Source organism: Prinia subflava, chromosome 20 (genome assembly GCF_021018805.1).
Source record: "Prinia subflava isolate CZ2003 ecotype Zambia chromosome 20, Cam_Psub_1.2, whole genome shotgun sequence".
Taxonomy (NCBI): Eukaryota; Metazoa; Chordata; class Aves; order Passeriformes; family Cisticolidae; genus Prinia; species Prinia subflava.
In genome coordinates, this window is record NC_086266.1 from 8,483,581 (window position 1) to 8,507,141 (window position 23,561).

Consider the following 23,561-nt stretch of genomic DNA (forward strand, 5'->3'; position numbering starts at 1 on the left):
GGGATAGCACAGGTGAACCAAACCAGACTGTGTCACTTCTTGCATGGATACAGGGAAGCAACAAGGTGGCCTCAGTGACTCACCATCTTTCCCATGACTCCTGTGCCCACAGACTCTGTCACAATCTCTCTGATATTGCTCAGATGATCTATCTGAGCAAATATGAGCAACATCATCCCAACCAGGCGGACCATTTGCACCTGCAAAAATAAACAGGAACCTGAATTCCCAGAGGGCAGTGGGAATACAGTTCTGATCTGATCTGCTCTGCCTGATGGTCTGTTCTGGCTCTCCCTGTTCCTCATGTTATTTACTCAATCCCTAATTGCAACAACAGAACCCAAAGGGTCTCCTGTCCACAGCAAGATTCTTGGGGTCCACCTGTCACTCCCCAGGAGCTGTCAGCGGTGCTAAGCTCACTGCATCCCTACTCCAGTCCGTCCCTACAACAGGGTCCCTACAAAGAGAAACTAAGAAATGCCCAGTAGGTTTGTGACTCAGGTCTCAGCCCTTGCCATGCTCTAGAATCAGCACAAGCAGAGAAGCTCCTGAGTGCTCCAGCAGGCCCACAGCTTGGATTGTCCCGAGGCTGCAGGTGCAGTGGGAGTCAGAGCTCACCTTGGCTTACTGTGGACTCCAGTGCAGAGGGGAATGGGCAGAGATGTTCTTATTTCCTTGAGGCAGACATGCCTGATGCACAGGGTAGCAAAAGGCATCTCTGAGCTACACAGACTGACTTATCCTCAAGAAATACAGGTTCCCTAAAGCCAAGGGCCTCTCTGGATCTGAGCAGTTATCTGCTCCCACACAGCTCAGCCCACAGAGGTGAACACCATGCTCAGGAGCCCTCTACCAATGGAGATTTCAGGTCTGCTGCTGATCTTTTACATGTGCTAAGCCAATACTTCCCAGTCTGTGACCTTCCTGCACCTCCAAAATAGTGGTATCAGTACTCTGAAACAGTGACAAGGCCTTACCTGTTTGAGCACAGTCTGCATGCTCACCTCTATGCACAGAAACATTCATATGTGTTGGGATTAAGTCTATGGAGTGAGGACAGAAGCTGAGAGCAGAGAATTTGGCTCCAAGGGCCCAGCACCCAGTCTGCTCTGCAGGAGCAGAATTTGCAAGTGACCACAAGCCTTATCTACAGCTTCAGCCACTTCCCCCTCCTGCAGCCATATCCTGTACTTTCCCTTTCACTAAGGTGGGAGAAATTAATCCAAAAATCATGTGAAGCAAAGGGAGGGGAGGGAGCAGGAGCCTCTCTGCAGTTTGGGCCATGACTCCTGCTCCCCTTGAAAGCTCTCAGTTCAGCAAGATTCTCTATTCCCTGCTTCATTCCTTGTAACACCTGCTCAGAGCAAGCAGGATGGGGTTTGACAACAAACACATCGGCTAAAGAGGAAAGGGAAACCCATTCATGTATTCAGAACTGGTCCCTGCAGCAAAAAGGTTTGTCACAGCAGAGATAAAACTGATGTCTGGCTCTAAACCAGCCAGAACAAAGTCCTTCTGCCACAGCTGAAGCAATTCTGACTCAAGGCAGCAGCATCTGGAAGATTTCACTTCATAAATCATACTATTCCTTCAGGGAAAAGCTATTCATTCAATTTACCAGCTCAGGACACACCTGGCTTCTATACTACAGGATGAGAAGGTAATATAGGTAGAGAATTTGAACCTGCTGCTTCCCTAACACCTACCTCCTATTTGATAAAGGTATTGTAGTCCCCACCTTTATAAATTTCTACTTCAAAGTACAGTATTTCCCTACAACTGTGGTGCAGAAACAGACTGTCCAGATTTAACCTGACACATTTGACACATGCCCAGGCATGCACATGCCCAGTAAAAGGGAAGCCCTTTTCCTTTTTCCTTCCCATTACACCAGCTCCATGACAAGCCCCCATGCCACTGAGCAGAACTCACTTTCTTGTATTTGGCCTTAGGGTGCAAGGACCTCTCCACAGCAGACAGCCACTCCTGCTCCTTCGTAGAATCAAGGTAGAAAAAAGCCTCCGTGCTGAGGTCCAGCTCCTGGAACCTGCAAACCCAAAGCTTAGCTCCAGCCCTCCTGCACATCTCCCTCTTCCTACTGGAATGTGAAACCTCCAGCAACAGCCCTTGGAGGGATAGCTCCTTATGGCCACTTGCTAAATAAAGCAGTAGAATTTCTCCACAGTGCCTCTGAGATCCTACCCCAACCCCTCCAGCAACCCTCTCCCTGAGAAACACCACTTTAGGCAGACGACAACAAGTGAGCTCTGCGGATGCCTCCAGGATAATCTATTATGTCATGCTAGCTTTGTTCAACCTGATCCTCTGTTTCATCTGATGGCTTTTTGCCCTCAAACAGCCCCAATGTGACACAGCTCATCTCTGTGCAGCCTCTGAGAGCATGACAGGAACCTAAACCTAACCCAGCCCTCCTGGATCCCCCAGCTGCTCACCCGATGCAGTAGAAGTCCGGAGGCTCCATGTCACACACCAGCCATGGATTCAAGAAGCTGTCAGGAGACTGCCCATTCACATTCCATGTTCCCACAAAGAACCTACAACACAAAAGCAGCCGAGCTGTTAGAAAACAGTGAAAACCACAGCAGCACAGCAGTGCTCCAGCTGGAAGCACGCACTGTGAGCTGTCCCTGCATGGGGCAATGACAGCCATGGAAGAACTGAAAGTCACAGAATCACTGAGGCTGGAAAAGACCTCTGGGATCATCAAGTCAAACCTGTGCCCAATCCCCACCTTGTCACCCAGCCCGGAGCACTGAGTGCCACGTCCAGGCATTCCTTGCACACCTCCAGAGATGGGGACTCCAAATCTCCCTGGGAAGCCCATTCCAATGCCTGACCACCCCTCCTGTGAAGAAATTCCTCCTGGTGTCCAACCTGAACCTCTCCTGGTACAGTCTGAAGCCATTTCCTCTTGTACACTCCCTTACTCCCTGGGAGCAGAGCCCAACGCCCCCAGCTGGCCCCTCCCGTCAGGGAGTGGGGAGAGCCAGAAGCTCCCCCTGAGCCTCCTTTCTCTAGGCTGAGGCCCCCCTGCTCCCTCAGCCACTCCTCGAAGATTCTCCTAGGCTTGGTTCACTCCCAGTGACACTCCTCTTGGAGTAAGACATTTCCACCAGCAAATGTCTAGCTCTTTTAACACCATGTCACGAGGGGCAACACCACGACACTATGGTGTGACATCTGTCTTCACTCTTTCTGCCCACCTGCTCTAGCCTTACCAAGGCTCAGGAGATCTGACACACACAGAAAGAAAACAAAAGGAGCAGCTGCCCCATGGACACCTGGTGACTTTTGGGTTGTACTATCCTCATTGGCCATCTGAGCTGCCACCCATGAGCAGCTGCCAGGGTCCAATCCAGGGGTGAGCTCCAAGCTCACAGGAGAGATCCTGCAGCTCTGTCCTTCCCTCCTAGGTCTCACCTGAAGTTCTGCAGGTTGATGTAGGCCTTCTCCCTCTTGGCCAGCACATGTTTGATGAGCCCCTCTCTCTGCCCCGACTGTGTGCTGGGCAAAAACATCTTGCGCATTGTGTTGGTCACCTTGGGCTGGTCTCTGGATGTGCCTTCTTTCTCTCGATGAAATCTAGGAAGGAGGCAAGGCAGCACTAGAACTAGCTCTGCTGTCTAGGAAGAAAAGTAAAAAAGGGAACAGATCCCCTGCTTTACTTACTGCTTATTCTGAGGGACAGGAGGAGGCGGGGGCTCCCGTCGAGATCCCGTTTGGTGGTTTTCCATGTTTCTTTTCTTTTCTAGGCTCAGAGTGTTGAAGTCATCTTCAAACCCCAGAGCTCCTGTAATGAAAAATCCAAGAAAAACACCTTGAGAAACAATATGAAACAGTTCAGATCAAGAAGAAAAAAATGTAACCTCACAGAGAGCAAAAAACTAAATGATAGTAGGAGTACATCAACTGTGTGACCCTGGAAATGGGAGAAAGGGGCACTAACCACAAGTCAAGGCAGGAAGGAGCTTAATATGCACAAACCAAGGGTGAAAATAGCACTCAGGAAGGAATTAATGGACAAGGAAGCAGGGCCTGACCCAGCTCCTACCCTGCGCACCCCAGCACTGCACAGGCCCTGGAGCAAAGCAAACTGTACCTGGAGACAGACCTGTGAGGCTCTTCTCCACCTGATGCCAAATGGCTGAGTCCTTAGGTTCAGGAAGGGACGCTTTCAGGTGAGCTGGAAAAAAACCCGTCCCTGTCAGAAACTGTTGGCAGAGGATTTCACATGCACAGGGGCAACTCTGCTCACCCTCCTGTATGCTCTGCACTTCTGACAGGAATCCCAGGCAGCACTCCTCGTCAGGGATCTCAAAGAGCCGCTCCGGTGCCTTGTCACCCTGGATCCGGACCTTGCAGCCTGCTTCAAACACTCACTGAGTCAGCCCAGGCTGGCTCACAGAGTCCCTGCAAGCTTCCAGGTGTTGTTTGTGATGGAAACCTGCACCTAAGTTACTCCCCCTGCGCTTCTGAGGTCCCCCCCCACTGCTTGGGGTATCCCCAGCACGTTCTCCAGGTTTTAGGAATTCTCCCTACTGCAATCTTGAAGAGAAGAGTTCTCATAGCAGGAAGAAAAGCAGGAAGAAAAACTGCAAACATTTCAATCATTTGCATTTCAAACCTTGTCTGTCATGACAACGGAGTGTCTGACAGAGCCAGATGACAACATCAGAGGGAAAACAATTCTTGCTGGAGCAGAGGACAAACACAGAGCCTGGGGGAAGACTGGAAGGCAAAACAAGCACCAGTGGCTGTTCCCTGACAGGACTTTAGCTACACCACTGCCCTTATGAAACTTACTGTTTGTAGCTATATCAATCAGCAGCGTTTCTTCTGCCTCTAGAAGAGAGAAAAAACAGGATCAGTAGAGTTCACATGTGATGCTGCAGCAATTGAAGACTCATATAATTACACAGTCTGCTACCAACCATGAAAGAGTCCTGACAGGAACAAAGAGCTCTAATTTACACCTGTACATTTCTAACGGTTGTGGCAGAGAGAACCTGGGCAGTTGCCTCCCAACAAGTGTGCCAGGGAGAGTCCCACCCCACAGTTTTCATATACCTGGACAGTTTTTCCCCATCACTGCAGCTACTTTGGGAAAGACCAACTGGACAAGGAACTTCAGAGCTTCTCTACAGAGCAAGACCAGGAGCAGAACATCGCTGAACTGCACAAGGGAATGAGTAAATTCAGGAAAAAGGACTTTAACTCCTTCTAAGGATTCGCCCCAGGACCACTTGCTGCCATTTAAGTTCTTCCAAGACAAGGTCTAAAGCCCCTCCTCATCCAACAGGTGAGATGCTGAGAGCTTGCTAGACGTTATGGAAGTCTGGACATAAACATACAGGAAAAGGCAACAGCTCCCAACTCTTGGCATAGCAGAGAAGCCTGAGAGACAGACACCAGAAGACACCAAACTCCAGATCCTGAAACCAGGTTCTGCATGTGTTGGCTCTGTGTGATGCCAAGCCCACCACACACTGGAGCCAGCCAAGTTCCTCACAACTGCATACTGACATGGAATGACAACCTGCTTGGATGAGAAACAAGGGAATTCCATAAAATGTGAGCTGCTGTTTCACAGAGAAAGGATTCAACCCACTGTGGCTCAGGAGGCAGGTCAGGAACCACCCCTGAAATTGGGGTTTGTGGATGGACAGCAAGAGATCCTCAATCTTCCCCCCAGCAGTCAGTACCTTGCACACATTTAAAGCGGCTATTGATGGGAATATAATCCGGATGAGAGTTTTCTTTCTCCTGGGAGCGAATAACGACCCTGCAGACAGAAGGAAGGTTTGTAAAGACCGGGCAGCAACGCCCTGTTCACACACGCAGAAAAGGGAGCTGTGCGTACAGAGACACAATGTTTTTGATTTTTATCGCCAAGCTTCTGGGGCAGGAGGAGGAAAAGGAAAGGAAGGTGAGAACGTGCAGGACGCGGATATCCCGGGGAAGAAGTAGGAGCTGTCGAACTCTCCCTGCCATGGGGCAGGTCCGATACCAGGGTGGCAGCGGCTCTCGTTGCCGGAGGAGCACCGGGGAGCCGGGAAGGCAGCTCCAGAGCGTCGGTCCCGCGGGTCACCGCCCGCAGCGTGAGGGAAGCCCGCCGCGGAGGGCACGCAGGCATCCCGAGAGTCTCGACGGCTGCGGCAGCTCGGCGGAGAACCGAACCGAACCGAACCGTGCTCGGGCCCGGTGCGCCTCACCCCGAGCTCCGCCGCAGCGGCACCAACAGAGGCGAGCCGGGCACCGCCAGGTTCGCACTCACCCGTAGCCGCCGGCCCGCCGCTCCAGGCCGAGCACGCACGGCTGCCGCCGCCCGGCCCGCACCTCCGCGCCGGCAACGCTCTGCGCCAGCAGTTAAGAAAACCTCCGGTCACCAGCCTACCCCACCCCACCGCTGCCCCCCGCCCGCCCGGCCCCGCCGCGCCCGGTGGATACGAGCAGGCCGCAGCCCGCGGCGCGCGCCTCCATGGCAGCGCTCGGTCTCCCGGCGACTCCGCGCTGGGCACGGGCGCGAAGCAGAGCGGCGCCCGCCGCCGCCGCGCCCCCTGCTGGCGGGAGGCCCCCACCGCCCTTGCCCGTGACGTGCACAGATGGCGCGGCAGGAACCGAGATTGCACCGTCGGCGGGCGGACTTCTCGGTCTGTCGGATTCCCCCTCGATGCCCTGCACCTCGCTTCCCACCACACGGCAGGAAAAGGAGCGGACGGGACCGGTGCTTGTCCCGGTGTTCCCTCAACCCGGGAGGAGGTGCGAACAGTGCTTGACCCCGCCCCTTTGTTCTCGCCCCGGCGTTGATTGGCTTCGAGCGCTGTTGATTTACATGTGGCGCGGTGCAGGACGGGAAGGGCCGGGTTCGAAGCACAGGGCGGCAGTGCTGGCGCCATGGCCGCCCATGGGCCGGGAGACGCGGCGGAGGAAGAGGAGCGGTACCGGGGGTGAGGGGGAACGGGGCTGAGCGGCCGGGAGGCTGCGGGGGGCCGCGGGCAGGCTGGGACGGGGCCGGGGGTGGCGGTGGCGGGCCGGCACTCCCGGGTGGAGCCCGGGTCTGGCCGCCCAGTTCTCACGGTGACTCCCCCAGGCTCGTGACCAGCGCGAAGGCGGCGGCGGCCGAGGGGGACCTGGAGGAGGCGCTGCGGCTGTTCCGGTTAGCGGCTGCCATCCGCCCCAGCGAGAAGCTGAGGGCCCGCATGCAGCGGGTGCAGGAGGCGCTGGCGGCGGCCGAGCAGGAGCAGCAGCAGGAGGAGGAGGATGGGGGCTTCGTGGACGTGTGCGGCAGCGGCCTGCTGATCTACGGGGAGATGCACGGGAAGCTGTTCCAGCACCAGCGGGAAGGTGTTGCATTTCTGTACCGCCTGCACCGGGAGGGCAAGCCTGGTGGCATCCTGGCAGATGACATGGGCCTGGGCAAGACCATCCAGGTGATCGCCTTCCTCTCGGGTATGTTCGACGCCGAGCTCGTCCAGCATGTCCTGCTCATCATGCCCACCACCCTGGTCAGCAGCTGGCTGGCTGAGTTTGCTCGCTGGACGCCTGGCCTACGCGTCAAGGAGTTCCATGGCACCAGCAAGACAGAGCGCACCAGGAACCTAGAGAGGGTCCAGAGGAAGAATGGCATCATCATCACCAGCTACCAGATGCTTATTAACAATTGGAAGCAGCTGGCCAGCCGCCATGAGCAGGAGTTTGTCTGGGACTACGTCATTCTCGATGAAGCACATAAGATCAAATGCCCATCAAACAAGACAACCAAGTGTGTGTACGCAATCCCGGCCCAGCACCGTGTCCTGCTTACGGGCACCCCTGTGCAGAACAACCTGCGAGAAATGTGGTCCTTATTTGACTTTGCCTGCCAAGGCTCCCTCCTGGGAACTGCCAAAACTTTTAAAATGGAATATGAGAATCCCATTACCAGGGCAAGGGAGAAGGATGCAACTCCAGGTGAGAAAGCACTGGGGCTAAAGATATCAGAGAATCTCATGGCAATTATAAAGCCCTATTTCCTCAGAAGGACCAAGGAAGACATCAAAAGTTATCATGCTGATAAAGCGGATGCTCCTCTTCCTGAGGATCCAAGTGAGAGCAAGGCTCCCCTCATGCCATCTCTCACTAGGAAGAATGACTTTGTTGTGTGGGTGTACCTGGCACCGGTGCAGGAAGAAATCTACAGGAATTTTCTCTGCCTGGATCATGTGAAAGAAGTGCTGATGACGACCCGATCGCCTTTGGCCGAGCTGACAGTCCTGAAGAAACTCTGTGACCACCCCAGGCTTCTGTCTGCGAGAGCCTGTATCCAGCTGGGCTTAGAAGAGCAGGAGGGCTTTGAGCAGGATTACAGGATGGAAGCAGGTATTCTTTCAGGCATGAACAAAATAGATCATCTCTCTGATGAGACTGTGATCCAGGAGTCTGGGAAGATGCAGTTCCTTGTGGGACTGCTGGAACGGCTGAGAGAAGAGGGACACCGAACCCTGGTGTTCTCACAGTCGAGGAAGATGCTGGATATTATAGAGCTTGTCCTGTCTCGCCGACAATTCCTGGTTCTGCGCATCGACGGCACAGTGACCCACCTGACGGAGCGGGAGAGGCGCATCAATGCCTTCCAGAGCAACACCGACTACTCTGTCTTCCTGCTCACCACGCAGGTTGGGGGCGTTGGCATAACCTTGACAGCAGCCAGCCGAGTGGTGATCTTTGATCCCAGCTGGAATCCAGCAACCGATGCTCAGGCTGTGGACAGAGCTTACAGAATTGGGCAAAAAGAGAATGTAGTGATTTACAGACTGATCACCTGCGGCACCGTGGAAGAGAAGATATACAGGCGGCAGGTATTCAAGGACTCGTTAATCAGACAGACCACTGGTGACAAAAAGAACCCGTTCCGTTATTTCTCCAAACAGGAACTAAGGGAGCTCTTCACGTTGGAAGATACTCGGACATCTGCGACTCAGATCCAGCTGCAGTCCCTGCACGCCATGCAAAGGAAGTCTGACCTGCAGCTGGATGAGCACCTTGCTTACCTGCATTCCTTGGCAATGTTTGGCATTTCCGACCACGACCTGATCTACACAAGAGAGATGGCTCTTGAGGAGCAGGTGGAGAGTGAGGAAGCCCAGCAGTATATCCAGCAGAGGGTACAGAAAGCTCACGAGCTGGTCCAGCTGGAATCCCAGCTCAGAGATCAGAGGATGGAGGGGATCAGAAATGCTTGTGAACAGAAGTGGCAAAGACCATCAGGATCAGTTTCAGGGCCAAAGAAGTTGTCTCCAGGGTTGAATGACAAAATTCACTTTGTTTCACCACCAGTAATTGATGCACATGAAAAAGACAAAGTTGTTGATCTTACAGAGGATGAGGAGGCTCAGGTCCTTGATGTCAGCTCCAAAATGACGACTCTGACTGTTGTTGACTTGGATGAAGGGCAACAGGCACATGATGTGTCCAGTATGGAGACAGAAATGCTCAATACCAGCAAGACAGCAGAACAATCTGATATACAAGAATTTGAGCAGAATCCTGAATCTAGCATTACACCATCATCTCCCGCACTCAAGAAAGGGAGTCAGAGCCTCCAAGAGAAACAGCATTTGCAGGTACATTCAGACAGCTTGGCTGAGGCAAGGAATGACCTGTCTGGGCATTGTCACAATTCCTCTGAGTCTGGCATGGCTGATGATCCTAGAAGGGATGCAGAACTGTCAGTTCAGGTACTTGAGCCACACACTGCCCTGGGGACAGAGCAGAACAATGTTCCTGAGCTGGCTTCTGCTTCTGCAGTGCTGAGTTTATCAAAGGTTACAGCAGAAATCAATGCTGAGCTCTACAAGTCTCACGTGCTAGAAGACAGCTTGGAGGGTACATCTGCTCCTTCTTTCCAGGATCAAGTTGACTTCAATCTGGTTTTGGAAGAGTCTGAAGAGGGATGGCAGGATGCCTCAAATAGAGATGGATCAGTGGAACAACCCGAGAAGGAGAGCTTACAACTCCAGGCAGAAAGCTTATGTAAATCTCCAGACAAAGAACCTCCTAACAAAACTTGGCCAAGTGAGACCAATAGCCATGGCAAACCCAGTCCCACAGCCGAGGAAGAGCCAAATGCCTCCCTGCAAGGGAGTAAAGCATTGGAGGAAAGCAGTGGTCTCTTTACTTTTGGTAGGAGGAAATGCTTAAACAGAATTGCTTCAGACAGTGAGAGTGAAGAGCAGCCTGAACAAGTGCTCTCCTCTCCCTTGGACAGCATTCGGCACGGACTTCCAGAAGGAATTAGCGCTTCCACCCCTAAATATGACACAAGAAGAGCTAAAGCCATCTTTTCTCCCCAACTAAATAACAGTGGAAACAGGTCTAATGCTTCCAGGCGCTCGTTCATCAGCAGGTTGGTAGATGAGGTGGAGGATATTGGGGAAATCATGGGAACCACTGATAAAGAAGATGGTGATGATGGTGATGATGATGGTGATGATGATGGTGATGATGATGGTGATGATGGTGATGCAGAGCAAGACGGGCTTGTGGAAGATGAAGCTGAGGAGTGCACTGGGGAATCTGCTGAGCCTGAAGAAGAACCTACTGGAGAAACACTTGATACAAGTGAAGAGTCCTCCCACACAGACAGTGTGGAAACTGAGCAGTCTGAGGCAGAGGAGACTGAGTCATCTCAGGAGGAATCCATGGGTGATACCGAGCTCCAGTCAGGCGAGCAGATTGACTACTTCACCCAGGAAAGCAGCTCTGAAAACGGCATTGGGCAGAGTTCTCCTGCTGCAGATTATGACACCTTGGTACACAATGGGAAGAAACTTCAGAATGATGGAAAACTCCAGGAGGCATTGGACTGCTTCCTGCAAGCTCTTGACATAAAAAGTGGAGATCCTGAAGTTATGCTTCTGACTCTGAACTTGTACAGACAGCTGGCCCAGAAGTGACATGCATGTGGCTCTGTGAAGGCAGTCTGGCTGTTCCTTGTTACCATGTGTCTGTACCACGGCCCTGGGATCCCTGAGCCAGCTCCAGGCTTGTGCTTGCCATATGACATGTGATAGAGCAAATTCAGCACCTCCTGCTTGAGGAACCAGTCCAAACATCCAGGTGTTGGATGCTGGGGAGGGAACTTCACTGTGTAGTCAGCTCACAAAGGTGAAAATGGTTCATGTTCTTGTCTGGTTATTTAATTAAAAAGAATGGTATTGTTGATGTCTAAACCCCTCTCCATGCTGACAGCCCTGGCATCACCTTTCTATCCTCCAGGTTCTCCTGGTCCTCTCCCCTGAGAAGATGTGGACAGCACAGTCCCGTGGCCACTGTACAGCCCAGCCTTGGGCTGTTGTTGTTCCTACCTCATGGGTTTTAAATTAGCCAATTTGCGTGCCTGAAGGTCACCCCCCATTTGGGTGCCTCAAAGACCTCAAGTTCCAACCTTTGCCACAAGCAGGGACTCCTTCTGCTAGACCAGGTTATTCCAAGCCTGGCCTTCCATGGATAGGGCAGCCACAGCTTCTCTGGGCAACCTGTGCCAGTGTTCTATCACCCTCACAGGGTGAAGAGTGAATTTCTTCCCAGTATTCCTTCTAACCCTGCCCTCTTAGCCTGAATCCATTACTCCATATCTCATCATTCCAGTTCTGGATGAAGAGTCCCTCTCTGTCTCCCTTGCCAGCCCCCTCAGATACTGAAATGTGCTATGAGGTTGTCCACACAACCTTCCTCAGGCTGAACAGCCTGAAAAGCCCCAACTCTCTCAGCCTTTCTTCCCAGGGGAGATGCTCCAGTCCTCTTATCAACTCCATGGCCTCTTCTGGACTTGCTCCAACAGTTCCGTGTCCTTTTTATGCTGGGGTCCCCAAAACAGTATGCAGGACTCTAGCCAGGATCTTGGGAGTACAGAGTAGAGGGGGAGAATCCCCTCCCTCACCTGCTGCCCACATTCCTTTGGGTGCAGCCCAGGACATGGGGGGTTTCTGGTCTGAGAACACTCACTGCAGGCTCATGGAGAGTTTTTCATTAACTATCACCCCCAATCCCTTCTCCCAGGGCTGCTCTCAGTCCCTTCTCTGCCCTATCTGCATTTGTGCCTGGTAATGCCCTGACCCATGTAGAACCTTGTACTTTTCCTGTGGTCTCACCTCTCCAGCATGTCCAGGTCCCTCTGGATCCGTCCTTCCCTGCTAGTGTGTGATCACACCACACAGCTCAGTGTTGTCAGCAAACTGGCTGAGAAGACCTCAGTCCCACAAACCAGCAGCTCAAAAACTCCTGGTTCTGGCTTTGAGTGACTCTGCCCCTCACCAACACAGCCTCAGTCTGGTGTGCTTGTCACTGGTACTGACTCCTGCCAGTCTCACCTGGTGACAAGCACAGCAGCAGATATGGATGTTTCCTTGTGCCATGGCATGCTGCCTTCTGCAATACTACACTGTAGCACAGGACACCACACCTGGCTGAGCTGTGCAGTCTGGGAGAGGAGCTCTTTGTACTTGGAACCACAGCAAACATGGATCTAATTCTGCTGGTGCAGTTGTGTCAATGTGCTTTTGCTAAAAGAAAGAACAGAGCTCTGGTAGCCTGGAAACAAGTGGTTTATTAACAGAGCACCATTACACTGGGCAGTGTTTGCTCTGGGCAGCCTGTCTGCCCTCCATAGCAAGCCATTCACTGGCTTCTCTGAGCATTCCATATTTAGCAAAACCAACACCCTGAAAAGGGAGAGAAGAGAAGGACCTTTTATTCTTTGATGTTTTCTCCTCATCTCCAAGCTCTGTGCATGGTGCTCACCTGTAAACAAAGCTGGTGCCTGTTGCTGGAGCTGTAGCAGGTTTGAGGGCTCTGTGGGCTGGATTCCTGAGATGGCAGGAACCTTGCTGAACTGCTTCCCTTGTATACCCCACAGCATGGGGAGGGGACAGAAAGTAGAACACAAGTGTTTGGTGGCTTTTTTTCTTATTCAAACCTGAGTTACCCAGTTTCTTCCTCCAGTTCTGAGTGGACAAAGTAGAGCTGTAGGAAGAGGTGAGTCTGTGCTCAGGAGAGCTCTTCCTTCCTGTCCCCAGTGCCCTTCCCTGCCTGGCCTGACCCTGCTCCAGTGTTACCCTCCACTGAAGGGACTGTCCTGCAACCCTGGAGCACAACCTGCACCATGGGAACTGTTTGCACCCTCCTGGGGAGGATAGAGATGGAGACCAAGCCCTGGGATCCCCTCTGTCCCTTTCTGCATAATTTCTGTTTGCAGATAAAAGCCTGAGCAACTCATTCCGCTGACAGACCATTATCTCCACAGCAGGAGATAAAGAGGCTGGCCTGCCAAGCAACAGAGACTTCAACATCTCTAAAAGGCTCTTGTTTCACCCTTCCCAGGGACACTTTACCTCTCCAGGCAGGGCCCTGCTCTGCCAGCACAGTGGCAGGGACAGCCATCTGCTTCCAGGCATGTTGCTGGTTGTGCCCGACTTGCTCCAAGGCCAAGGTATCTGGGACTTGGGATTCAAGCAGTCAACAAGGTCATCATGGTCATTCACATTTTATTTTCTGCCTTCCACCATGATAATGTGGTATCCAAACTTGGTCTTGACGGGAGGGTCCGTGTACACGGGCTTGTCCATGCTGCTCACAGGCAGGGCAAATGCTGCCTCCTGGAATGGTCCCACCATGGAGCCTCTGGTCATCCAGCCCAGGTCTCCCTGCAGGAAAGGACCATTGGGGTTAAGCTTTGAGACTCAGAGCAGGTGATGTGGCCATGGGACGGGTCCTGCTGGTGACGAGCATAACCCAGGCTCCTGCAGCTGCTGCCCCGTCCCGGGTGCAGCACTCACTCACCCCTTGCCTGGCCTTGTCCTCACTGTACTGTGCCGCCACCTCGCTAAAGCGCTGCCCGGACTTCAGCTTCTCCATAGCCTCCATGGCCCGGCCGTGCTTCTCGCACAGGATGTGCCGAACCTGAGGGGGAGGGCAGCGGAGCTGTGGCAAGCGGGGCCACCGGGCGGGACGAGCCTCCAGCTGCTGGAGCAGAGAACCCGCACCCCGCCTGGCCCCCGCGGCCCCCGACGCTCACCTTGACGGCGCTGCCGCCTCCCTTCGGGCCCTGTGCTTTGCCCTCGCTGCTGCCGCCGCCGCCGCTGTCGCCGCCTGTGAACCGAGCACCCTGACACCGGCCCCATCCCTGCCGCCCCTGCCAGGCTCTGAGACTGTCTCGGCGCCCACCAGCCCCAGGCCCGGTCCCGGTGTCGCCCCCACCACGCTCAGGCCCGGTCCCGGCCGGTCCCGGGGCCGGCCCGGTGCCGCCCAGCCCCACTCACCCTTCCCGGCTTTGCCGCCGCCTTTCCCTTTAGGCGCCATCTTACCGCCGTAAGTCCCCGCCCTGCCCCAGGCCCCCAGCTGCCCGCGCCGTGCCGGCAGGGAGCGGTCGCGCGGGGCCGCGGCACCCGGGGCCGTGCTTGCCCGTGGGGGGGGCTGGCCCCACCCGGCACACAGGGCTGCGTTCGGCACCCTCGGCCGTACCCAGCGCCCGCCCAGGGCTGTCCCCAACACGCAGGGCTGTCGCCCTCATCCATCCCACCTGCCCCAGAATGCCAAGGCCACTCCCAGTCCACCCCTCCACACTTCCAGTCCTCCCCCAGGCCTGTACCCAGTGCCCAGCGCTGTCCCCAGCACGAGGGCTGACCCCAGCAGTCCCCCGGGCTGTCCCTGTCCCTCATATCCACCCCACCTGTCCCCGAGACGCCAAATCCATCCCCACCTCCCCACACCATCCCCGGCCCCAATGCCCAGCCTGGGCTGTCTCTGACACCTCAGGTGTCCCCGCGCCCCTCCCTCAGAGCCACTGGGGACACACGAGTGCGCGGCAGACACTTCGAAAGGTCCCAGCTGATGAGGCCGGGTTCCCCTCGAGCCAGCCAGGGGTGTCAGGGGCCGCCCACCTCCCCAGCACCCCTCCCTCAACAGCCCAAAGAAGCACAGGCACAGGCGGGCAGCAGGGAGCACTTTACCAAGCTGGCGAGATAAAAAGTACAACATTCCATAGTTGGCACCTTGGCGGCCCCCACCCCAGGGCAGGGATGTTCTGCTGGCCAGGCTCTTCCCGGGACCCCACTGCCTTCTGCCTTCCAGCGGAACAGCCGCAGCCAGAGGGAGCAGGGAGCGAGTGGCCAGGGACGAGCATTCAGCCAGGAGGAGCCCCACGAAGAGCATGTTCCTTCAGCCAGGGAAATTAGGATCTCCATCCCATGGCCAATCTCCATCGCACAGCCGATCTCTATTCCATGGCCAATTTCTGTCCATCTGACCCTCTTGAACATTTCTCCCCTGCAGCTCCAGCTGCCAGTGGTGCTGGGGGTGTTGCAGGGGGGTCCCTGACCTGTGCTTGTTCCTAGCCCCTTTTGCCGGCTCTGTCCCTGGTTTCCTGAGCAGTCATGTGCAAAATGTACCCGTCCCCAGAGCTTCCCAAGCTGTACCCTGGCCCCATCCTGCGCCAGCACCTTGCCACTGGCTGGGGCCATGGGATGGGGGTGAAATGTGGACATTCATTAGAGCTTTTTTTGTGGGGGCTTTTTTTTCCTTTTTTTTCTTTTTATTTTTTTTTTTTTCCTGAGTTTCTCAGCCTGGCTCTTAATTACAGGCTTAAATCTGCAGCCCTGGGAGAGGAAAAGGAGAGATGGGTGAGTACCAGGACAGAAGAGAGGGGAACCAACTGGAGCCTCAGTGGGATCAGATCCAGGGTGGGGATAAGGATGGGGAAGTGTTTGCCTGGGCTGTGCTGCCCGGGGATGTAGACCTCCTGGTGGGGCAGAGACCTCCAGAGCAGCCCAGGCCCCTTGGAGGGACACTGAAGCACCACTGTGGTGCCCTGCTGCTGCCTGGACCCACTGCACCACTTCCCACTAGCACAGGAGGGCTGGAGTGTGTTGGAAATACATTAAGAAATCAAGCAGAAATTGCCCTTAACACTGTTTCTTTGTCAGCCATGGCTGGCTCTTCCTGTTTCTCTGGGCGCATGGCCGTGCTTGTGCTCAGAGCTTGTTTCCTCCCCACACCATGGCTCTGTTACTGGCTGCTGGGCCCCCATGCTGGAGCCAGGCCAGGAAGGGCAAGAGGGGGTGAGGAGGGTAAATCCCACCCAAGGACATGCAAACCCTCCTCCATGGCCCTGTGCACATGCCCTGATGGCATGTGTCCCTCTTTGCCTTGCTCAGGTCCCTGGTGGCAAGTGGGCATGGGTGAGTGGTGGGAAACCCTGAGGGGATCCAGGAGTCACCAGGGAGGTGGCTCAGCTGATGTCCATCTGGATTCCAGCCACCATCTCGGTACCATCCCAGGACCTCTGGTGGCTAGGGCAGCAGAGGAAGTTGTCGCAGAGTCTGGCGGGGAGATGCAGGAGGCAGAGCTGGGGACGAGCTTCCTTCCCATGGCACAGCACCCCCATCGCCCCAGCCAGCAGCTGGGTGCAGGACCCCTGGCGCGGGGGCTGGCAGGGAGTGGGGTGGCTGCTGGACCCCTGTGCAGTGAGGCCAGGGGTCTGGCACTGGAGGCAACCATGGGGGTTTGTTTTTGGACTGAGAGCTGAGGAGCTCCAAAATGCAGCATTTTGGGGGCTTTCAAGGGGTAGGGGTTTGGCCTGAGGTGGTGGTGCTGGCTGCGGACGCCGGGTGCCAGTTCCCTGTGACAGGGAGGATGCTCAGGGCAATGACAGGGAACCTCCTCCTGTGACTCTTCGAAAGCAACCGCAGATCCAGCCGAACCCCTGGTGTCTTCCCAAAGTGCATCTGTGTGTCCTGCTGAATTCAGCCAGGGTATCTCTGCATGGGAAACTCAAGGTACAATGTCAAAGGGAAGAGAATCAAACATCACCACCACTGTGCATTAGAAAAGCTGTTTAAAGTACCACATGCCGAAGGGACCAAAGAGTCTCACGCTGCTTCGCTGCAGGCATGGGGCAACACTGGGGGCTGTGATCCTGGTCTGCTTCCTGGGCAGGAGCTTTCAATCCCAGGAGCTGGCTCAGCCAGGGCCAATTCCAGCTGCTTCCCTCGAGGGAAGGGCCCAGAGTCATGAGGGCTTGGGTTCCAGCCACTGTCTCTTGCCAGCAGCTCTCAAAATAAGGAAAAAAAGCCTAAGAACCTGCCAGCAGGATACAGGAGCTCCCCAGCAGCCAGGACAGCCCTTTGCAGCAGCGCTCCCTCTGCAGCCATCGCCACCCCTCCAGCTGGAGGGACCCCTGTGTGGTCAGGGCTGGCTTTTGGGACTGTTTGCACTGTCCAGCTCAGGGGCAAACTCTGTGATGACCCTCCGGGCCAGTGGGTTTGTGGTCTTGAGCAGTTCAGCAGCAGATGGCCGAGTACCAGGGCTGGTTTTGCTGCTCTTCTTCTGGAGCAGGGCTTTAAAATCCTCATTCCTGCTGGAAGACTTCCCGCTGCTGCCCGCTGCTGCCAGGGATTCGCTAGTTGGGGAGCCTGAAGTCTTTACAGGTGAGTGGGAGGTGGGTCGGCTGCTGAAGGTGTCACCAGGCTCTTTCCGCCCCAAGACCTTCCTCTTCGACCTAGGCACCAAAGGGACATGGGTGGGAGCAGTCTGGGGCTGGAGTGAGGTCCCAGAGCAAGGGCTATGGTAGTGCCTAGCCTGGTCTGCTGGGACAAGGTGACATGAGCATGGCAGGTGGTGCTCCTGGCAAGCAGGACTAATTTGGACCCTCCCTGCTGGTTGCACTCTGCTCAAGGCAGTAGCAACTGGGCTGTCCCCAAGGATAAACCCCAGTATGGAAAATGGAGGTGTCTTGATAGGGGGACACTACACTCAGAGCTGTGACAGTGGTGGGATGCAGTGAGTGCCAGGGCTGTCTGCTCCAGTGCATGCACCAGCCTTACCTGTGGATCACTGTGAAGAGATCCTCCGTGGTGCGGGACATTGTGAACACCTCATCATCCTCCTCCACGATGGACTCGGCCGTCTTGTCGCTGGCAAAGCTCTTCTCCTCCATGCCAGCTTCTGCTGAGCTGCCTGTGGGCAGGGAGAAGACAGCAGTGAATGCCATGGGGAACTCCTGTGCCTGGGGTGATCTCACCATAAGGGTGGGGAGACCCTCACCTTGCTCAGGGGCAGGTTCACTGGCAGGCTCGCTGGCAGCCTGCCAGCCTGTGGTGCCCACAGCCTTGGGGGATGGTGGATCCTCAGCGTCAGGGTTGCAGCAGGTGGGGTCAGTGTCCAGCGTGATGATAGGGCTGGGGGTGGGTGGCAGGTCCCCCACACCAGCTCCCTGCTGTGCCAAGGCTGGCATGGGTGGCAGGTGCAGCACGCTGGGCTTTTTGGGCACTGGTGGCGGCACCTTGGCCTTCCTGCGCTCCCCCTTGGCACCGCTCCGCTCTGGCTGCAGCTCATCCAGGCTGCCCTGTGAGAGCCGCCGGGGCCCCACTGGGGTCAGGGACAAGTGGGGCTCCCCCAAACCCCTCCCCAGCTCCCCTCTCCTCAGCACCACGACAGCATCCTGTGCCAGCCCCTTCTCCTTGCTGGCAGTGCCTGGTGGGGATTTGGGGGACAGGGGACTCTCCTCCCGCAGAACTGGAGGCTTGGGCAGGGTGCATGGGGGGCGCCTGGCCAGTGGTGGCTTCTCTGCCACAGGTGGCTTCACTTTCCTCTCCAGCCCTGGGCAGGAGACGTGGGCTGGCTCCTCCATGTGTTCTGGGCCATCAGCATTGTCCTCTGGCTCTGAGCGGCTGATGGAGCGGAGGCGAACGGAGCGCAAGTCCGACTGTGTCACCACAGGCATGATGGGTGTGATGAGACTGGTCTTCTGGGCCAGCTTGGTGCCAAAGGTGGAGTCAGAGTGGTGCCGGCTGACCTTCGTCTTCCCCTTCAGGGAGATCTTCAGCCCTGAGAGGTCGAGGTGGGCGGGTGGAGTCAGTGGGAGGTCGAAGGACAGCCTGCCCCTGGGGCTCCTCTCCATGGGGGATGTGGGGGGCAGAGAGGATTTTCTCTCAGGGACCAGGGGCCTCACACGCACCTGGTGCGGGGAGTGCCCGAGGATGGTGGAGGTGGGTACAGTGGGGGTTGGGGTCTCTGACTGACTGGAGTACCCGCTGGATGGGGACATCAGCCCTGTGGGCCTGCCTGGTGAGGAGGTCTTGACGTCTACCTCAGCAGAGAGCTGGGAGGGCGTCGTGGCCCTGGAGACTGAAGGGGACACGAGGGACTCAGAGCTGCCCCGTGTCTTGGCACACTCAATGGCCGTGGTCCCTGTGGTTGTGCTTGAGCCAGAGAGGGACTGGTAGGGATCACTGCTGGCCCTCCAGTCCGTGAGATGCCACTGCTGGGGGGCAGCTGTGCTGTTGGGCTCCCTGCCTGCACTCCCCTGGGGGTTGGCATGCACCAGCCGGTGACCCTGGAGCTCTGGTGGGATGCTCAGACTCTTGGGCCGCTGGTCCTTGGGCAGTGCTGCAGTGAGCCCCATGTCACTGTCATGCCCCTCTTTGATCAAAGAGACGCTGCGTGTGGGTGGCGAGGGCTTCTTCTTGGCCTTCTTCAGGGAGATGCTCTTGGAGCGCCGCCGCCGCTGCCCCTCAGGCTCCAGCCCCAGGGAGACGTTGTCAGTGCTGGTGCTGCCCTCGGAGCTGGCGCTGGGGTAGCCCAGGGCATAGTTGGTGCTGCCCCGCCGGGTCTCGGCGTATGCAATGTCCACAGAGCAGAGGGACCCCGAGTCAGTGGGCACCGACAGTGACCGCTCACGGAACCGGCATCCTGCCTGCTCCACCCCCAGCTGCACCGGCCCTGCTGCTGGCTCCAGCTCCTCTCGGCTTCCCAGCAAGAAATTCCCCTTGGCTCCTTGGATGCACCCAGAGCTGGTGGGGGAGGCAGGCACTGGGCCAGAGAAGAAGCTGGGCCCATTGCTGCCCATGCGCTCTTCTGTGGCGATGAAGAAGGAGGTGGAGGTGGCAGGTGATCCTGGGCTGGGCGATGGGATAGAGCCACCTGGCGAGGTGCAGGTGGGCCCCTTGCCTGGGCCAGTGGTGAGGCTGGGGGGGCTCCCATACCCCAGGGGGCTCCAGGGTGGGGAAAAAGGAGGGCCCTGTGTCCCATTGCAGGCACTGGCACAAGGGTTGGCTGCCCCATCCATGGCAGTAGGTGGCTGGCAACAGCGGGCCCCGAGGTCACTGAAGGTCTTCCTCAGTGGGGCTGAGAGGGGTGGACGAGGGCTGATCTCCTGGGGCGTTGTCCCCCGACTCGTGGTCTCAGGCACGAAGCTGCAGGATAGGGACTCAGCGATGGCTGTGTGCGTGCTGGATGTGGGGCCGTTGGTGCTTCCTGCAGGGAGAGACAGAGTCTGATGAGCACCATCCTGCCTCACTCACAGGCACACAGCCTTGCCCTGTACTCTGTCCCAACCCATGGCCAGTCTTGAGGCTTCACCTCTGCCCAGGCATAAAATATGGATCTGTTTGCTGGAATGTGCCAGGGACAAATCAGCCATGGCAGGAGGCTCTACCCATAGGGACATCAGTCCCATGGCAACCAAAGTGCTGACCTGGTACTGCTCCATGGTGGGGGCACAGATAGGGTTCAGGAGGAGCCAGGTCAGACGTTGCCAGCTGGGACAGGGAGGGACACTGTGCCTCACAGCGGCACCTCATCACAGCACAGCCAGGATGGGGAAGGAGCCAGCAGCACCACTATGAACATTCCCATCAGACAGGGATGCTCAAGGCTGTGGTGGGCTCAGATCTGACTGACTCCAAAGGAGGAGCCAAGACGAGTTGATGGTCTGACCACTGTCATGGGAAGAAACCTTCCTCCTACCCTGTGAAAACTGCCTTGGAGGAGCAACCCTAACTCTCTGTCCCTACCTGCCTCCACAGAGAGATTTGCTCTGATTTCTCTACACCTTCCACAGGAGATAGCAGGACGGAGCCCCTGAACTACAGTGGCTGCTGTTCCCAAGGGTTCAATGACAGCCTGGAAGCACTCCAGGCACTCTCACATGCACACCCTTGGCACTGGCATGGCCAGCTCACCAGCCCCAGCAAAGAACTGGCCAGGTGTGTGCCCCACAGCCAAGGCACCCTGCAACAGGGTCTGCCCATGGGGAAGGTGGGCACATGGAGCTGTTGGAGCTGGGGCCTGGGTGACTCCCGTCTCAGAACCCTGACTCAGGATGATGGGGCTGTCCCTGATGCCATGCCAGCCCCAGGCCAGCCCAGTGTCACCAGTGTGCCCAACGCCTCAGTGCCTTCAGAGGGTGCAGAGTCAGTGTGGTGCCTGCACCACAGGTCAGGGTGTCCTGGGGGGCCCATCTGTGCCTGGGCTGGCTGCCAGCCCCAGGGTGGCTGTGCCACCATCAGGGCAGCTCTAGGGGGTGCCAGCCCTGCCCGGGTGCTGCCTGCGCGGTTCTTGCCGTCACCTTGGTCTCGCAGGGACAGGTTAGGGAATCCAATAATGGTCCGTCTACGCCGCAGGGTGGACTTTGGGTTCATCGCGGTCTCTGTGTTAAACAGGGAGTGACGAGCACTCGCGTGCCTAGCAAAGTGCTGCCCTGTAGCCAAAACAAACAGCGGTACGCCACAGTGCCGCAAGCTGCTGCCAGGCCAGGAGCTCGGCCCCCTCCATCACCCGTGTTCTCTGCATGTCCCCAGCCTGGGATGGTGACACAGGCGGGAGCGTGGGATGCAGGAGGATGGTGTGAGCCATGTGGGGTGAGCACGGGGGAGATGGAGGCACAGTGGGAATGCTGCAGATGGAGGTGGGATGGACGGAAAGCTACAGAAACCAGCCCTGTGCTGCGTGACAGGCACTGGTCTGCGCTGGTAAGGCCAGATCCCGCACCACTGTGCTAAGTCAGACTGGGGATGGGTCTGAGGCATGGAGAGGGACCAGTGTGGCCCTAGCACAGCTCTCCATGATGGAGGGAAAGGGTGGAGAGACACCTCTGCCCTTCAGAAGGGGTGCCTCACCCAGCCACCAGCTCCAGACTCTGACCTGGGCCAAAGCGTGGTACCTGTGTCTGCAAGGATTGGGCAGGACCGTGCTGCTTGGAGCTTTGGCCCTGAGAGGATGAGCAGATGGACAGACAGGGGTGACAGGTGAGACAGGCCAGGTGCATGACATGTGGTGCGAGCCCAGGTGACAACAGACCTGGCTGGCTGGGCATTACATCAGGGATGTGAGACCTGCCAGCAGCATGGCCAGTGGACCAGATGCAAAAAGCTGCAGATGGCATGAGAGATGGCTGGGAGTGATGACAGCATGGCTCTGCTGTCCCCTCTCTGCCCCGGTGCCCACCTAACTCACAGGAACACAGCTTGCAGCCACAGCCCCCTCCACCCACCCACACTCTGCCCCAGATGGCTGCTGTGGTGCATCTCTGTGTGCACCCTGTGTACCCCCGCTGCGCCACGGGATGCTGCCCTACCAGAGACATTGATCGGGACAATGTTGGTGTGAATGGAGCCAGGCTGGTGCAACTGCTTTTCCTCCACTGGGGGCAGGGGGAAGGCCCTGGGCCAGGGGTGCTGCTTGTCTGGGCTGGTGGGGAGGCTCAGGGAGGTGTCAGGAGGCCGAGCATCGAGCACAGTGCTGCTGGTGCTCTCCTCTTCGGCCGCTCGCTGGCTTGGGGGCTGGGGGAAGAAAGACATGTCAGCCACCAAAGGGACAAGGGTGAGACACAAAGAGGGACTTGCTGCCCGCGCTGCCACCCTAGAACTCACCATAAGCACAAACTCAAGGCGCTTGGCAGGGGGGGGTCGAGGTGATGGTTCAGGGGATGTCTCAGGGGGAAGGTGACCAGCAGCACGGAAGGTCTGCCCGGTGACCCTGCTCTCGGTGTACTGCTCCTCATACTCCTCTGCAAGAAAAATGGCACCTGGGACCCTGCTTCTGCTGCCAGATCCTGGTACAGGGGGGTATGTGAAGGGATGGTGACTGTCCCCTCTGGCTGTCCCCGGGCTAGCTGGCCATGCCTGTTCAGGACAGACAGCTCAGAAGGTGAGGGAAACCCCAAGGAGGGTCTGGGGAAACTGAAGAAGCACAAATATCCCAGCAGCTGGCCCCACTCCTCCCAGGGCACAATCAGGGGATGTGGTGGGTCTCAGTGGGGACAGCCAGGAACTCAGTGTGTCCCCATCCTGTAATTGTTGAGCTAATTAATGCTGGTGGCTGTGGACTGGCGGAAAGCAGGGCTGCTCAGGCTGACTTAATGAGATTACAAGCTTGTGGATGGCTGGGCTGCTGATCTCATCTGATGCCTGAGGAGCATCAGAGCCAGGGCCATGTGACAGCCTGGACCAGAGATTGGAAGGAAACAAAATCACTGGCCACGTTGATCCAGTTAGGCAAATCCGTGGCAGGTCCCTGAGGCCCTCATGAGAACTGTGTTGTGGTGGGGCTCCTGGGTGCCCTGGTGGCCACACTGACCTCAGTGGCCCCAGCAGGCAATCCTGGTCCCAGTTGTTTTGGCACCTGCAGCAGCTACTTGGGAGGTGAGATCAATGAGGGGCTACTGGAGGCTGGGATCCCAAGGACCCAGCTCATGTGGCCTGGTGAGGTCCAAGGAGTGGCTCAGA

General features: G+C 56.7%; 4 protein-coding genes across 23 annotated transcripts in view; 1 reads left to right on the forward strand and 3 right to left on the reverse strand.

The window, feature by feature from the left end:
• Positions 1 to 6,932, reverse strand: part of OCRL (OCRL inositol polyphosphate-5-phosphatase) — a 22,221-nt gene extending 15,289 nt beyond the window's left edge. For 2 of the 6 annotated variants that reach the window (XM_063416560.1, XM_063416557.1), the window contains exons 1-12: positions 6,469 to 6,932; positions 6,296 to 6,375; positions 5,724 to 5,803; positions 5,089 to 5,194; positions 4,825 to 4,863; positions 4,277 to 4,387; positions 4,121 to 4,204; positions 3,691 to 3,811; positions 3,442 to 3,603; positions 2,454 to 2,555; positions 1,933 to 2,047; positions 84 to 200 (exon numbers count right to left, since the gene is read on the reverse strand). In XM_063416560.1, coding sequence (XP_063272630.1) covers positions 84 to 200; positions 1,933 to 2,047; positions 2,454 to 2,555; positions 3,442 to 3,603; positions 3,691 to 3,811; positions 4,121 to 4,204; positions 4,277 to 4,387; positions 4,825 to 4,863; positions 5,089 to 5,194; positions 5,724 to 5,803; positions 6,296 to 6,375; positions 6,469 to 6,917 — 1,566 coding nt within the window. In that variant the 5' untranslated portion in view covers positions 6,918 to 6,932. The remainder of the gene's footprint in view (positions 1 to 83; positions 201 to 1,932; positions 2,048 to 2,453; positions 2,556 to 3,441; positions 3,604 to 3,690; positions 3,812 to 4,120; positions 4,205 to 4,276; positions 4,388 to 4,824; positions 4,864 to 5,088; positions 5,195 to 5,723; positions 5,804 to 6,295; positions 6,376 to 6,468) is intronic. The other 4 variants (XM_063416558.1, XM_063416563.1, XM_063416562.1 and 1 more) reach the window with 4 other exon arrangements.
• ERCC6L (ERCC excision repair 6 like, spindle assembly checkpoint helicase) lies at positions 6,879 to 11,215 on the forward strand. Its single transcript, XM_063416556.1, has 2 exons — positions 6,879 to 6,968; positions 7,112 to 11,215. The coding sequence occupies exons 1-2, from the start codon at positions 6,916 to 6,918 to the stop codon at positions 10,953 to 10,955; spliced, it is 3,897 nt and encodes a 1,298-aa protein (XP_063272626.1). The 5' UTR covers positions 6,879 to 6,915; the 3' UTR covers positions 10,956 to 11,215.
• A 2,312-nt stretch (positions 11,216 to 13,527) lies between these two features.
• On the reverse strand, positions 13,528 to 14,588 carry PIN4 (peptidylprolyl cis/trans isomerase, NIMA-interacting 4). 2 transcript variants are annotated; one of them, XM_063416537.1, is made up of 4 exons: positions 14,319 to 14,459; positions 14,075 to 14,148; positions 13,840 to 13,959; positions 13,528 to 13,703 (listed from the first exon to the last, which is right to left on the reverse strand). In XM_063416537.1, exons 1-4 carry the CDS (start codon positions 14,356 to 14,358, stop codon positions 13,545 to 13,547), a joined length of 393 nt encoding a protein of 130 aa, XP_063272607.1. In that variant the 5' UTR covers positions 14,359 to 14,459; the 3' UTR covers positions 13,528 to 13,544. The 2 variants fall into 2 exon arrangements, with proteins under 2 accessions (XP_063272607.1, XP_063272606.1); XM_063416536.1 differs by lacking the exon at positions 14,075 to 14,148 and having other exon boundaries at positions 14,319 to 14,588.
• A 400-nt stretch (positions 14,589 to 14,988) lies between these two features.
• NHSL2 (NHS like 2) overlaps positions 14,989 to 23,561 on the reverse strand; it is a 28,882-nt gene continuing 20,309 nt past the window's right edge. For 7 of the 14 annotated variants that reach the window (XM_063416528.1, XM_063416530.1, XM_063416533.1 and 4 more), the window contains exons 3-7: positions 22,412 to 22,616; positions 21,404 to 21,535; positions 18,100 to 20,310; positions 17,880 to 18,012; positions 14,989 to 17,554 (exon numbers count right to left, since the gene is read on the reverse strand). In XM_063416528.1, the coding sequence (XP_063272598.1) occupies positions 17,242 to 17,554; positions 17,880 to 18,012; positions 18,100 to 20,310; positions 21,404 to 21,535; positions 22,412 to 22,616 (2,994 nt within the window). In that variant the 3' untranslated portion in view covers positions 14,989 to 17,241. Of the gene's footprint in view, positions 17,555 to 17,879; positions 18,013 to 18,099; positions 20,311 to 21,403; positions 21,536 to 22,411; positions 22,617 to 22,706; positions 22,844 to 23,561 lie in introns of all 14 variants that reach the window. The other 7 variants (XM_063416522.1, XM_063416525.1, XM_063416524.1 and 4 more) reach the window with 3 other exon arrangements.